The sequence below is a fragment of the Pan paniscus genome, chromosome 10 (assembly GCF_029289425.2).
Source record: "Pan paniscus chromosome 10, NHGRI_mPanPan1-v2.0_pri, whole genome shotgun sequence".
NCBI classification, from domain to species: Eukaryota; Metazoa; Chordata; class Mammalia; order Primates; family Hominidae; genus Pan; species Pan paniscus.
Genome location: NC_073259.2, coordinates 17944970 through 17960770, shown reverse-complemented (window position 1 = coordinate 17960770; position 15801 = coordinate 17944970). Strand labels below are relative to the sequence as shown.

The 15801-nt window shown below is 40.4% G+C and overlaps 2 protein-coding genes across 11 annotated transcripts in view; one reads left to right on the top strand and one right to left on the bottom strand.

Annotated features, from left to right (window-relative positions):
• Positions 1–15801, top strand: part of DUSP16 (dual specificity phosphatase 16) — an 88415-nt gene that overhangs the window by 68224 nt on the left and 4390 nt on the right. For all 4 annotated transcript variants that reach the window (XM_034935395.4, XM_055095409.2, XM_055095410.2 and 1 more), the window contains 2 exons: positions 7237–7396; positions 14051–14174. In XM_034935395.4, the coding sequence (XP_034791286.1) occupies positions 7237–7396; positions 14051–14174 (284 nt within the window). The remainder of the gene's footprint in view (positions 1–7236; positions 7397–14050; positions 14175–15801) is intronic.
• Positions 10080–15801, bottom strand: part of BORCS5 (BLOC-1 related complex subunit 5) — a 127403-nt gene continuing 121681 nt past the window's right edge. For 5 of the 7 annotated variants that reach the window (XM_063593365.1, XM_063593366.1, XM_063593361.1 and 2 more), the window contains one exon: positions 10080–14218. Coding sequence is in view for 1 of the 7 variants with exons in the window: in XM_055095413.2 (XP_054951388.1) it covers positions 10617–10769 (153 nt within the window). In the remaining 6 variants the exon portion in view is untranslated. The remainder of the gene's footprint in view (positions 14219–15801) is intronic. The other 2 variants (XM_063593363.1, XM_055095413.2) reach the window with 1 other exon arrangement.

The window sequence follows — 15801 nt, the reverse complement described above, 5'->3', positions numbered from 1 at the left end:
TTATTTTTCAAAATAAATAGTTATATCCTAATTTGTAACCCATGCAACTTGTATGAAATGTACATGTCCTTAAACATTAAGTAAACACACCTTCTGTTAATTTACTCAGAAAACCTTCTCTTAATGAATTTGAGAATCTAAAATTTTCAACCCAGGAAAAACAGTCTTTTTTAAATTATGAAATGAATGTAAGTTAATGATATTTTACAGTGACTTGTAAAATGAAAATGTGCAAGGAACATATATGAAGGTTTCTCATTAGAAGATGCTAATAAACCAGTTACTAGATACTGATTTTAGTCAGCTTCAGGGATAAGGGTTCGTTCATGTATTCACCCAACAAATGTTTATTGAGCCTCTACCATGTGCCAAACAGTGTTCTAGGTGCTGGGGGTACACCAGGAAATGAGACAATAATCTCTGCTTTCATTAGCTTACATCCTAGGAGAAAGAAACTTGATAGGAAGCATAATAAGGTATAAAGCATAATAAGGGTATAAAGGTATAAAGGTAGGTAAATTACATAGTATAGTACAGTATGAGTGCTATGAAGAAAACAGGGTAAGAGGGCTGGGGATTACCTGTGAGGTGTGGGTTGTAATTAAATGGGTGATCAAAGTGGCCTAATTGAGATAGAGGCATTTGAACAAACACTCAAAGGAGGTCAAACAGTAAGCCATTTGAATATCTGGAGGAAGAGCAGTACAGGCAGAAGAAGCCACCAAGGCAAAGCACATGTGGTATGCTAAAGGAAGAGCGAGGCCAGTGTGGCTGGAGCACAGTGAGCATGGGAGAGTGTCGTCAGAGAGGTAATAGGAGCAGATCCAGACAATACAAGATTTCTACATAGGACTTGTAAAGACGGGAGCTTTTACTCTGAGAAAAAGAGTTCAGAGGGAGTCATTGGAAGGTTCCAAGCAGAGGAGCAACATAATCTGACTTACATTGTTAGGATCACTTTAGCTTCTGTGTTGAATATAGGCTGAATTTCCTACTGGATGGAAGCAGGAAGGCCGGTTAGGAGGCTCCATGGTAATGTGTTGAAGTCAAGGTGGCAGTAATGGTGAGATTTGGGCTCTATATTGAAGGTATAGCCAATAGGATTGGATGGTAGGGGTGTGTGAAAAAGAGAGGTGTCAAGGAGACTCGGAGATGCAGTTGCCATGAACTGAGATGGAGTCTGTAAGAAGAGCAGGAGTCAGTTCTGGACACGCTGAGTTCGAAATGCCTGTTATACTTCCAAGTGGAGATGTTGAGTAGACAGATGGATGTATGAATGGGGCAGGGGGATCCCTGAAGGAGGAGGTATAAAGGTGGGAGTCATTAACATACAGACAGTACTTGATGTCATAAGAGATGATCAGATAATTACTGAGAGGCAAAATATAGATGAGAAAAGGATTGAGCCATGAGCACTCCCACCCTGAAAGTCTGGGGAGTTGAGAATGAACCAACAAAGAATATTGAGAAGTAAATATTGAGGAAGGAAGGAAATCAAGTAATCAGGGAGGCAAATAAACAACGTATTTTCCAGGAGGAAGGAGCAGTCAAGTGTGCCAAGTAGTACTTTAGGTCAAGAAAGATGAAGACTGAGAATTGGTCATTGGATTTAGCAACATGACTATCGCTGGTGATCATTGAGCAGTTTTGGTAGAGTGTTGGGGGTGAAAGCCTGAATGGAGTGGGTTCAGGAGATAACAGGAGGAGTGGAGTTGGAGATATCAAGTAGAAGGGGTTCTTTCAAGGAATTTCAAAGATATGGGGTAATGGCTGGAGGGAGAAGCGAAGCTGAGAGGAGATATTTTTAAGGTGGGAGAAATAATGGTTTGTTTGATTGCAGGTAGGAAGAATGATCCTGTACAGTGGAAAACTGATGTAGGAGAAAGGAGAATCACAAAGCTATGTTCTGGAGCAAGAGGGGATGGATTTATTTAGCAAGCGGAGGGATTGGCCTTACGAGTGTGGACAGTTCATCCAGAACAGCAGGTGGGAAGGCATAGTATCTGGGCGCATTTGCTGAGAGATGGGTAAATGTGGTGATGGAAGTCTATCAAAATTTGCCTCTGACTGTTTCAATTTTTCCATTGTAGTAGGAAGCAAGGTCATTCTTCAGCTGTGAGTGAAGATGAGTGGGGACATATAGGGAGTTTGAAGAAAAAGGGAAACAATGGCATATGGGAAAGAGAAAAAGTGAATGGACTGGGGAAATACAGAGATTGCTGAGGAGTATGAATTGAAAGTGAGATCAGGTAGCATTGTGGAGTGCTTTTCTCTGGCCATGTTCAGTGGCATGGGCAGTGCTGACTAGGTGGGGAATTAGACTTAACTAGGGTTGTAATCTTGCCAAATGAGTACAAACAATTGATGAGGGCAGAGGAAGTTGGGGTAAAAGGAAAGGAGTGATTGTAATAACTGATTATAGAATTTACATTGGGCAAGGAAGGAAGACAGACATCATGGGGATGAAGGACAGAGAAAATTAGTAGATCATCAGACTGTAGGTCCTCCTGCAGGGGTTTACAGATTCTGGGTGTAGTGTAGTATAAGAGATCTCGAGTGAGCTGGAAAGTGGAAGAGTCGTCCAAGAGTAGGGTGCATGAAATCAAGATTATGGAGGGTTTGTGGTTATTGGTAATGACAGAGACCAGGCTAGATCTCATGAGAGTGAGAGGCCAAGATGAGGAGTTCAAAGAACTGTGAGGCCAAGGTGTTGGAAGGATCTTTGAAGGCCAGTGAAGAAGGATTATCTAATCAGTAGAAAGTGTGTATTTGCAGACTTAGCACAAAGTTGAGCTAAATATTTAACAGCATATGGTGACTGCTCTCTAGAAGCTTAAAGATTATGATGTTTAATTATAGGGCAGAGTAAATATTCAGTTGTGTATGTTTTATACAACATGCTGAAACTAAACTGAATGAATTATATAAATATCTTTTTATAATTTAGTAAGAAGTCATTGATACGTATCTATAAATAAAAGCAATCCTTATTCCACAAAAGAATCAGACTCATTCTTCATAATTATAGTTCCATCTCAGTTTCACCATTACAAACAATAAGATGAGTCAGGTATGATGGCACACGCCTGTAATCCCAGCTACTCGGGAGGCTGAGATGGGAGGATCACTCGAATCCAGGAGTTTGAGGTTAGCCTGGACAACATGGTGGGACCCTGTGTCTTAAAAACACCAACAAAAATTAAGATCCCCTCCCAGCCATTTGTATTGAAGTTTGTAAAAATAAATAAATAAATAAATAAAAAAAATCAAGAGAGCAAACTAACAACAGTTACATGAAACTTTAGAAACTCTCTTAACTGACTCCAGAGATTCCACGACATCTCTTCCCCACATCTTTGGAAGGTGAATGCCTGCTGCATGAGTAGGCTCTTTGCTGTAGCACATCTGCCTCCACCATTTGAATAGTATACTTACCAAGAATCAGTTGTGTTTGTTCTCGAACTTGTTTAGGCCACTGGACTTGTTATTATAATTATGTATGTTAATTAAAATAGGACATACACCAATGAAATGTGAAGGAAGAGAGATGCTTTTCTGTGACCTAAGTCCGGTGCTTTGGAAAGATTCAGGAAAGACAGATTGCCATATATATATTTGTCAAATTAGGTGGGAATAAGGGAGCTGTAAAGTATTTGGGGGACAGTTTTAATCTAGAAGGCTTTGGCACTGATAGTGTTTTACAAGTTCCTGCTCTTCTTTAAAAAATGAAAAGTATCAGTGGTAGATACACTTAGGTGTGATTTGCTTACGAACTCCAGTCAGCTAACCTAGAAAACAAGAAGCTGTGGTCCTGCATCAGAAATCAGTGTATTCATGCATGTTTATTTGTTTTAAGTTAAAATAATGTTTCGAGTATGTATATATCATTTTTAATGATTTCCCCCTTAACTGACTTTTTCCACTGACTACCAATCCAGATAAGAAGGCACTTATTTATGATATTTAATTTAGTAGCCAAATTATATTTAGTATTTAAGGGGTTTTTTTTTTTGGTTTGTTTGTTTTTACAAATTGTACTTGTTTTATTTATCAAGTCCCATCTTACTATTCCAAAAAAATTTTCAGGTAGCATCTGGATAGTACATTTAATCAATAGACCCTTTAAGCTAAAAATTTTATAAATAAAGCCATTGAAATTATTTAATTTTTTCTCAGTCCATTTTGCGTTTAAAATATTTTACTAGCTGCATATAGTAGCTCATGCCTATAATCCAAGCACTTTGGGAGGCCAGGGTAGGAGGATCGCTTGAGGCCATAAGTTTGAGAGCAGCCTGGACAATACAGCGAGACCCTGTCTCTACAAAAAAATGTTTAAAAATTTGAGGGGAGCAGTGGCACATGCCTGTAGTTCCAGCTACTCAGGAGTCTGAGGCAGGTGGATCACTTGACCCCAGGAGGTCAATAATTGAACCCACATCAAAGGATGGTTGTGAGAATTAAATGAGACAGTCCATTTAAATGCTTAATACAGTACCTGGCACATTGTAGGCATTCATTAAATGTTAGATATGATTTTCTTAATCAGTACCGTGTGTCATTGTCTAATTAAAAGGTCTCTAACAAAGGTGCTCAATAAATATTTTTTGACTTAATATAGGTTGTCATTTCTTTAAAATGTAGGCTATTAAGGTTACTTGTCAGAAGTGTACATCGTATTTTTTCTATGGAAAATCAATTTTGACAGTCCTTATTGACTTGCAACATGTTTTCTCTTAGAATTTCCTGTTGTCTTTTGATTGTGTACAGTGTGTAGCACTATTAGAGTCACCTCATGTCTCAGAAACTTCTGTAATTTCTTCATTATTGAATTGAGTGGATAGGGATATTACTAATTCCTTTACTTTTAATTTAACATATCTGTAGTACCATTGGTGGAAAGGAGAAAAATGTAGTACCGTTGGTGGAAAGGACTATTGGTGAGAAAGTCCTCAAAGGCTGATTTAACTCCAGTGACCCACTTCTGTTCTTACATGAGTGATCCTGAATCAGTTTCTGCACCCTGTTGTTGATCAGATAGTACTAGATAAACTCAGCTTGGGTTCACACATAGAAAAACAAATGTAACCTTTGCTACATGTACAAAAGTTTAAAGGTTGTAGTAAATACCATTAAGATCTACGTAGCCTGATTGTTAACCTAACAGAAGCATGAGACCATCAGAAGACTTGGGCTCTGGCATAGCTGAAGGGTGTTGGCCAATCTAAGAAATCCACCTAGTTCCAAAAGCTGTTTATTGACATTGTCATCTCAGAGATAAGAGATGGTTGCATACACAATCTGGATTTATGCTGTCCACTTTTTTGTTTGTGTGTTTGTTTGAGATGGAGTTTTGCTCTTGTTGCCCAGGCTGGAGTGCAATGGCGCGATCTCAGCTCACCACAACCTCTGCCTCCTGAGTTCAAGCGATTCTTCTGCCTCAACTTTCCCGAGTAGCTGGGATTACAGACATGTGCCACCACACCTGGATAATTTTGTAGTTTTAGTAGAGTTGGGGTTTCTCCATGTTGGTCAGGCTGGTTTCAAACTCCCGACCTCAGGTGATCCGCCTGCCTCGGCCATCCCAAAGTGCTGGGATTACAGGCATGAGTCACCGCGCCCGGCTGCTGTTCACCTTTTATGTAAAATAAAGTATATTTATTGTGCCAAATGTAGTAAATGAAGAGATTAGGGAACTGGCATGTTTCAGAAGGGTAATATAGGAAGAAAATTGCCAATTTTCTTTCAGGTAGTTGGAAAAGATTTGTAGAAAAGGTAGTATTCCAAGAGAAGGAAGAAATGACCGAGATTGCTTAGACTAAGATAATTATTCCAGGCTTGGAACATCTCCTGAGAGGCAGCAGGGGGATGACTAAATGAAGCGGGTTTGTGTGGGCTTGCCTGCTAAATGGTGGATGGATGTCAGTTGAACAGATTGTTTTGAGTGCAACTCTATAGCTGGGCTGAAGGTGCGAAAACAAGACGCGGTCCAAGATCTCACTCATTACTTCATTACATAACAGGGGAGATGAGAATTATCTGTTAATGGTAACACACTATGGTAGGTGCTTAATTAATGGTGTGAACAAAGTACTTTGGAAGGACAGAGAACTGAATGGTTAATTATGCATGAGTGGGAAAGAGTTCACAGATGAGGTTAAACAAAGTAGGAAAAGTGGGAAGAGTGTCTTCCGGAAGAAGGACAGGGCCTTCTAAGCACGGGAATCGTGTGAACAGAGGGTGGGTATACATTTGACATTGGGGGTGCTATATGGGACAGGAGCAGGAAATGAGACTCAAGGAAATGAAAAGAATGTGGATAAAGCACCCAGCTTGGGGTTAATCATAACAAAGATTCCTCTAGTTGTTCAGAACATGGTTTAGAGAGAAAACCACTGCAAACTTCAAGAGCTCCTGGTGGCTTTTTTGGTTATCTTGGCTACTGAGCAGTGAATGGGTATAGAGAGGAGAGGATCAATGGAAGAGGTTATTCCAAAAGGATTTGGCAGCCATTTGGATGAGGGTCATGGGGAAGAGAAAGGAGCCCCATTTTATTCTCCAGCTTAGTTGGCTGGGTCGATGTTATTACCCTAAACCAATTTGGGGATTACAGAGAGGAGGCGGGAGTTGGGGGCAGAAAAGGGAAAAAGAGAATATGTTTAGTTTCTGACATTTTAAATGTGAAGGGCCTGTGGAACATCCTGATAGTCAGTAGGTAGGTGGAGATACGGGTTGGAAATTTAAGAGGAGACACACACACACACACGCCATCAGCATGTAGAACTGGTAATTAAGACTATAGAAGTAAGTGCAGCCTTCAAAGAGAGTATTTAGAGTGAGAAGAATGACTAGAATTGTATCTTAGAGAACCAGCGTGTTCCGTGTGGGAAGAAAATGTTGTGTGTTCATATATTCTAAAATCATATTAACTGTTGTTTTCTTTTGTATTCTTTGTTCCACTTCTCTCTCTAGTAATGAAGATAATAGAGACTTGACTATATGAATGATGCGTGGGCTTCAAGCATACTATTTTAAATAGCCTTTGTTGTCCTTAAATTTTTTTTTCTTTAAACTTGTCTCTGGATGTCATTTTGCTAGGTTTTTGGACTTCACTGATCTGAATGAATTATATTTCAAGGAAACTGGGCATTTTTATCATCGCATTAAACTTCACTCTTTCAGAATGATCATGTTTACTATATTATTAGTCACTTTAACTGCTGCTCTTTCTCTCCACAGGAGCTGATGCAGCAGAATGGGATCGGTTATGTGTTAAATGCCAGCAACACCTGTCCAAAGCCTGACTTTATCCCCGAGTCTCATTTCCTGCGTGTGCCTGTGAATGACAGCTTTTGTGAGAAAATTTTGCCGTGGTTGGACAAATCAGTAGATTTCATTGGTAAGTAGCTCAAATAATATTGCAGGTCCTGTGGGTGATCGTCTCATGTGTAGGTGAACCCCCTCAGCCCCCCATTTTTTCTTTAGAGAAAAGGAGCCTATTTCAGAGATTTCAAAAGTCTGAAAACAGCACGTGGTGCAGCTTACTCATCTAGTGGTCAAGGTGACGTGTGTGTCACACTGTCCCTAAGGACTGGCCTTGTGACATTCTAGCTAACATTTAACACCACCAAGGTTAAGCTTCACAGGATCTGTAATTATGTATTTGCAGGTGTTTGAAAATCAGTTAAGCTTTTAGGGTTAAATTCTTCCCCCAACTTTTTCAAATCCTATACAAGCCTTTGGGAAACTTCGGTAATATTCCCTGTTGCCTTGTTGCTGTGTTTTTTACAGAGAAAAGTCAAATCTTTTGAAAACAAATCCCATTACATTTAAGTCTTTATGTCAGTGTTTCTGAGCCGGGGTCCACATGCCAATAATTTCAGGTAGTGTTTGATCTAATAGAATTTTCACACACACACACACACACACACTCATTTGGTTATTTTCCTGGCAGTGGTCTTGACAGGATCTCATCTGTGCCATACTTTGTTGTGCTTCCTGGGCTTGTTCAATTCTGGAGCTTCTCTGGCCCCTGGGTACTTACTACTGAGGCATTTTGGTGCCACAGGATCAGATCTGCTGGGTGGTAACTTGGTGATGTGTATTTGGAATGTGGCTTTAGTGGACAGTGGCTGAGCAGAGGAGAAACACTGCTAGCTCCTGAGCAACATACCACAGTGTGTGACTCTTGATGTTCCATGTAAGGAATTTTTTTTCCCCCTGTTACATAAGTTGGAGCACCCTAATCCATAATTACTCTGAATTGGTTACCATTACCATAATTAAAAATAAAAGAACCAGTTCTTTCAAAAAAGTGGAATTGGCCAGGCGCGGTGGGTCACGCCTGTAATCCCAGCACTTTGGGAGGCCTAGGCGGGTGGATCATGAGGTCAGGAGATTGAGACCATCCTGGCTAACACAGTGAAAACCCATCTCTACTAAAAATACAAAAAATTAGCTGGGCGAGGTGACAGGAACCTGTAGTCCCAGCTGCTCGGGAGGCTGAGGCAGGAGAATGGCATGAACCCGGGAGGCAGAGCTTGCAGTGAGCCAAGATTGCACCATTGCACTCCAGCCTAGGCAGCAGAGTGAGACTCTGTCTCCAAAAAAAAAAAAAGTGGAATTGGCCAGGCACAGGGGCTTATGCCTTAATCCCAGCACTTTAACAAGCCGAGGCAAGCAATCACTTGAACCCAGGAGTTCGAGACCAGCTTGGGCAACATAGCAAAACCTTGTCTCTACCAGTGCACCTGTGGTCCCGCCTACTCGGGAGGCTGAGGTGGGAGGATTGCTTGAGCCAGGAGGCGGAGGTTGCAGTGAGCTGAGATTGTGCCACTGAACTCCAGCCTGGGCAGTAGAGCCAGACCCTGTCTCAAAAACAAAAAGTGGAATTATGTATATTAAGCCCCATATTACAATTTTCACCTGTGAGGGGAATATTCTATTTAATGCTTTTGGAACTTTAAGTAATTCCAAAACACTTGCCTTTTTTCAAGATTTCCAGTTGCTGAGGGTTTCATCTTCAATTAGGATTCATTCTGTGAAACATCTGAAGATAAATGACTTAGTTCATATTAAAGTAATCACAAACAAATGGCCAGGTGGCTCACACCTGTAATCCCAGCACTTTGGGAGGCCGAGGCTGGCAGATCACTTGAGGTCAGGAGTTCGAGACCAGCCTGGCCAACATATAGTGAAACCCCACCTCTACTAAAAATACAAAAATTAGCTGGGCGTAGTGGCACATGCCTGTAGTCCCAGCTACTTGGGAAGCTGAGGCAGGAGAATTGCTTGAATCCAGGAGGCGGAGGTTGCAGTGAGCCAAGATCGCGCCACTGCACTCCAGCCTGGGCAACAGAGTGAAACTCTATCTCAAAAAAAAAAAAAAAATCACAAACAAACCCCCACAAGTTAACACACACCCTCCCATTGTACTTCTAAAAAACATTCAGCAAATCATTGTTTTTGCCTCTTTAAAAAATAACAATTGGCTGGGCACGGTGGCTTACGCCTGTAATCCCAGCACTTTGGGAGGCCGAGATGGGGGGATCACCTGAGGTTGCTGGAGTTTGCGATAGCCTGGCCAACACGTCTCTACTAAAAATATAAAAATTAGTCGGGCGTGGTGGCGGGCACCTGTAATCCCAGCTACTTGGGAGGCTGAGGCAGGAGAATCTCTTGAACCTGGGATGTGGAGGTTGCAGTGAGCCGAGACCACACCATTGCACTCCAGCCTTGGCAACAGAGTGAGACTTTGTCTCAAAAAAAATAAAAATAAAAAAAATAAACTATGGTTAATGTTCCCATTGCACGTCACATCCAGAGACATTGGCTCTAATTTCAGCTAAAAATCAGATATCAAAATCTATCTAGAAGAGAACATGATTTTCTTAAGTCATGACAATGTGTGGGCTTTAGGAGACAAAGTTTAGTAGAAAAGAGAAGAGAATAGAGAATATGAATAACTTTGCTCCCAACTTATTTTCTCCTTTCATGGACGATATTGGGGTCATCATGCCACTTTCATTCATACAAAAGAACTTTAACTACTTTGCAACTTGGTTAAACACATACACACAAAATACATATTATAATTTATTTGTAATATCTGCAAATACTTATCAGTATTTCATTTGCTTGGTTCTATTACAGCCATCATCCTTATCCCACCCAAGTAATTCAAGGCAAAATCTCCAGGCCACTTTTTGAATTCAGCCTTCACTACAATTGCTAAGTCTTCTCCTCTGTGGGGTTTTTTGTTGTTGTTCTTGCTTTTTATTTATTCAAGCAGAAGAAAGACACAAGAATGATAACCCACATACATACAGAGTAGTAGAATGGCAAGAGCTAATTATTCTCAAACACAAATTCTTAAAGATAAATGTAAATTTTTTTTTTAATTTTTATATTTTTTTATTATTTATTATTATACTTTAAGTTTTAGGGATCTGTGGGGTTTTAAGCCATGGTTAGTGATAGCATGTCATTTGAAGATGTACCCCCTTAATGACTTACAGGCTCATAGGGATTTTTTCTTTTTTGTTGTTGTTATTTAGATTAGATTTGGGTAAGTCTCCGGGTTGGTTGGAAGGACTCAGGTTTATGTGGAGTTTTGTCTTTTAGTTAATGTGCCAGTAACAGAGTTTGCCCGTATGTGCTATGGGATACTCATGAGGTGCCCCCAAACCCAGCTGGCTATGTATACAGCCTCTTGCTTCCTCTTCACTGTCTCTTGGGCTCTTCCTCCAGCTCTCCTCATGCCAAACTCGTGACTGCATGGACACAACATAGGGAGGTGATTAGGACCATGTATTTTGGAGGCAAACTGTCTGTATTTGAGTCCTGCCTCCCCTGGTTATTAGTGAAGTGGTTTGAGTAAGTTACTTCAAACTTCTGTGCACTTCAGTTTCTTGATCTGGAAACTGAAGATAATATACCTACCTTACAGGGATATTGTGAGGATTAAAATAGATAATGTAAAATGAAAAAAAAGAAAAAAAGTAAACCAAAAAGAGAAAATAAAAATAAGTAAAATAGATAATGTCCATTGAACACCTTGTAAAGTACCCGACTCATAATTTGCTGTTAATAAATATTTTAAAAATTTGTTATCTGAAGTTCCTCCTTTTTTCTGTCCTTTGAGCTGGACTCTGTAACCCCTCTTAGTATTACTTCCTTCTTTTTAGCTTTTGTAACTTCTCATCCTCACTGCATCTTTGCCCTTTTCATTTGCAGTTCTCTCTCCCCTTTCTTAACCTAGATTTTAGCCTTAATTGCGGTAATGGCCACCTGCTTGTTTCCAGTTTTCATCATCATTGTCTTCTCGTTCTTTATTCAGAAACCTGAAGAGGCTTCTTAGTTTTCTACATTAAAAAGGTAGCCTTGGCCAGGTGCAGCGTGTGTAATCACAGCACTTTGGGAAGCGGAGGCAGGAGGATTGCTTGAGGCCAGGAGTTTGACACCAGCCTAGTCAACATAGCAAGATCCTGTCTCTACAAAAAATTTTTAAAAATTAGCCAGGCATGGTGGTGTGCACCTGTAGTCCTAGCTGGGAGGCTGAGGCAGGAGGATCGCTTGAGCCTAGGAGCTCACAGTTACAGTGAGCTATGTTTGCACTATGGCACTCCAGCCTGGATGAACAGAGTGAGACCCTGTCTGAAAAAACAAATGTAGCCCTTAGCCTAACATTCCCACCACCCTCAAACACCTGCTTCCCACCTTTGAAACCTTCTCTCTGGTTTCTTCTCCAAGGCAGGCTGTTTTCGAATGAGCACTTTGCTCAGTCCCACTGCAGGGCTTTCTCGCACACATTTCCCTTCTCTCTCGCACACATTTCCCTTCTCCTCTCTGCCAGTTCTGTGTGTTAAATTAATTCCTTTGCTTGAAGACACAGTTTAGGGCTCATGTCTCCCAAGATGCGTGCTGGTGAACCTCAACTCCAGTATAGTCACTTGTTTTTTTCATTTTTAAAAGACGTCATCAAAAGAGTTGTGGTTATAAAAACAGTTGTAAGCACATTGCAGAAAATTTGAAAAACAGAGAAAAGGAAACCTATAACCTCAACATCGTAACGCATGTTACTGTCATTGTTTTATTTCCTTCCAGCCGCCTTCTTTTTTTATTAAAATCTCTTTTGAAAATATGTATCAGCCAGTATCAGCTGGATGCCTACCATGTGCCTAGTGTTAAATCTTTTGGGGGATTGTTAGAAGCAAGCAAGATCCTTCTAGGTCCTTATAATCTAGGTTTTGAGATAGATAATTATTAAAATTAATGAGAGAGTATTGTCAACATTAAAAAACAAAAACCCAGACTCCTTCCAGTAAGGATTTGAAGCAGTTTTCAATAATAGGTTAGAACCAAAAGATACACATATTCTCACACATACACATTATAATGGTATAAAGGAGCAATAATCAAGTAATAGGGGCTAGGAAATGTACAGTAACTGACAAAAAGTCTGAATTGCTACTTATTGAAATTGAGTAGAAACCTTACCTTTGAGCTTCTTAGCAGCAGGGCAGAAAGGGAAGGAAACACTGAGAGTAACGTGGGGTAAATGATAGCTGAGAAGGAAGGGGACGCTGGAGGCACAGGAAGGCATGAGACTGTGTACACGAGTTTATATGTTCTTACTTGTATAGCATGCAATTCTTTGTTTGAGTGTTGCTTGGTATTCATTTGTTATTGTTTTATTGTGTTTGGTTTCCCGATCTAGAAGGGAAGCTGCTTGCTGCTTAATTATTCATATACTACCCAAAACCTGTATGTTGCTTTATATATGATGAATAATTATGTTATATATAATAATCATTACACTAGAAACTTATATTTATAGCATAGGCAGTGAGATTGAATAGCTTTGTATTATTCAGCTGCCAAAGTAAGATTCTTTGCGCATCTGTTAATCGCAAGAATTTTAACACAAGGTTCAGTAGACTTTTGGTAGTATCTACCAAGAATGAAAAGGGGAGAATTCAGCTTCATGACTGAGCACACATGTAATTATTTAGAATTGAGGCAGTCATGGAACTGGCCAGAATGTTAGTAGCTTCCAGGCTGTGTGGAATAACCTCGTCCCCTGCCACATGTACATATTGTTAAGCCCCTCAGCAGTGAGAGATGGCAGCACTGCTTGGATTTCCCTGGTTCTTTGGTTCTAACAAAGTGTCCGTGAGTCCTTCCATCATGTTGTGGGGAATTGAGATAATGCCATAAGACAATAACTCCTGGTATCAAGGAAGGGATAAAAGTTCTCTTGGATCTCATTAAAGTGACCTGCTAAACCTGATTCATAGCCTATACAAGGTTTTCTTCTAAAACTCAGTAAATAAAGTTAAGCCATTTTATGACATACAGAAAAGTTGCTTAAAATAGGGAGGCCAGGGGCAGTGGCTCACTCCTGTAATCCCAGCACTTTGGGAGGCTGAGGTGGATGGATCACTTGAGGCCAGGAGTTAGAGACCAGCCTGCCCAACATGGTGAAACCGCGACTCCACTAAAAATAGAAAAATTAGCCAGGCATGGTGCTGCACACCTGTAATCCCAGCTACTCTGGAGGCTAAGGCAGGAGAATCACTTGAATCCGGGAGGCGGAGATTGCAATGAGCCGACATCGTGCACTTCCAGCCTGGGCGACAGAGCAAGACTCTATCTCGAAATAGTAATAATAATTTTAAAAAATGTAATTATATTTCTTAGGTAATCAGGGAAAAATTTGAAGTGTCAGATAACAGGAATATATTAAATATTACCCATATCTTAGGGGAAAATACTAACATAAGTCAGGAAACCTGAGTTAGTAGTAGCTTGCTTATTAACGAATTGCTTATTAACAAACAGTTTTGGACCCCAGTTGTCCTGCATGTCAATGGTGAGGGAATTATCTTCCCCTGCCTCCTCAAAAGAATATTGCGAGGATAAATATGATATACACAGATGAGATTTGCGTAGAGGTTTTCAGGTGGAAGACACTGAGTAAGTAAATGGAAACAAGATTTCACTGCTGAACAAAATAGTTAGTAGTGACCTTTCTTCCATTTGACTTATACAGAGAAAGCAAAAGCCTCCAATGGATGTGTCCTAGTGCACTGTTTAGCTGGGATCTCCCGCTCCGCCACCATCGCTATCGCCTACATCATGAAGAGGATGGACATGTCTTTAGATGAAGCTTACAGGTGAGGGCAGGAAAATGTCTTCTGTGATTGGCTTTTCATTTGACCTGAAACATAAAGAATGATGAGGATGGGTAACCAAATTAAAGCAGATCATGATTATTTTAGTCACACTTTTTACAGGTTACTGTGGATTTTTTAATGGTCTTGTGAAGATTGGAAAAGAATGCTGTTTTACTATTTAGCATTAATTCTGCCTTCACATGTGTCAGATTCATCCTCAGCCACTTTTTATGTTTAAGGAACAACAGATCCAGGCAGAGATCTCTATCCTGTTACATGAGTTTATTGCTTTCCCTAAATGCAAAAGTATCCTTTGTTTTAATTTGCATATGACGGGGGGCGGGGGGGGGAAGCTCTAATAGAATGCTCACTGCAGAATCTCTATTCTGCTTCAAACTTTGGATTGCTGGGAAGAAAAAGCCTCATATATGCAAATATGAACCAGATTAACTGTCAGACTCCATTCTTCAGTAAAATTTCCTACATTCTAGAGTCGGCCAGATTGTGTGTGTGTGATTTTGACTGGGTTGCCTCCAGTCTCTGATTCGTCTGACTCCCCTGCATGTCTCGTTGGGTAGAGATGGTTCATTTTTATCTGATAAGGAATCAAAAATATAGAGACTCATGGAGCAGGCCTGATTTAACAGTTGGATTTTTTTTTTTCTCAAATTGCAAAGTTTGGAAAACAGAAATGAGCTGCCCAAACAGCTTCCCATGTTAAGTCGGCAGCCTGGAGGACGTGGGTCCTCTGGTCATCTGCACGAGCTCTCATGCCGCCGTTCAGACCTCCCTGAGGTCCTCCTGCTCCATGTAGAAATCAGAAGAAAAGGCACCCTTCTATCACGTTATGAAGTCTCATTATGAGCACCCTACATTTATACTTGTTATTCTTGAGCCAGTTATTTCTATTTTTGTGAATTTGCTTTAGGTTACTTGATTTCCAAGTTTTTTTTTTTTTCTTGTTCCTTATTCAAATGCAAATTTTCAGTGTAGTTCTACTCCTCCATCACCTGAAAAGTATCCATGAGGTGCAGGGGCCGCTGAAGAATTGGTCTGTCATCTCTGAGTCTTTATTTCCTCCATGAAACATGAAAGCCATCTAGTATTAGTTTTGATCCTTTGATGAATCTTTTTTTAACATAGTGGTTACAAAAATGGACCCAGATATTTGACCAGCCTGGTTTTGAATCCAGCACCATCATTTAGTAGCTGTGTGATTTTGGGCAAGTCACTTAAGGATTCTGTGGAGCTATATGATGGGGATAATGACACCCACCTGATAAAGGGTAGTTCTGAGGATGAAATGATGATTCAGTGCATAAGCACAGTGCTTAGCACACAGAGACCACTTTGTCTTGGTTAGTCTGTCATGTTGACTATAAAAAGAAGTGTTGCTTTGATACTTTGATCATCTGATACCATCTTCTTTTTGTCATTAAATTTAAAATGTGAACTGTCTTGAGAAGTGACTGGTGACTTTAAGAGGGGATGACATTGGAAATTGAAGAAGGAGAGTGGCTGTTATACTGTACTTTTGATGGTAGCACTGGTGTGTGTGTGTCAGGGGTGTCCTTGGTGGTGAATAAATAATCATCTCTTGGCCAGGCATGGTGGCTCACACCTGTAG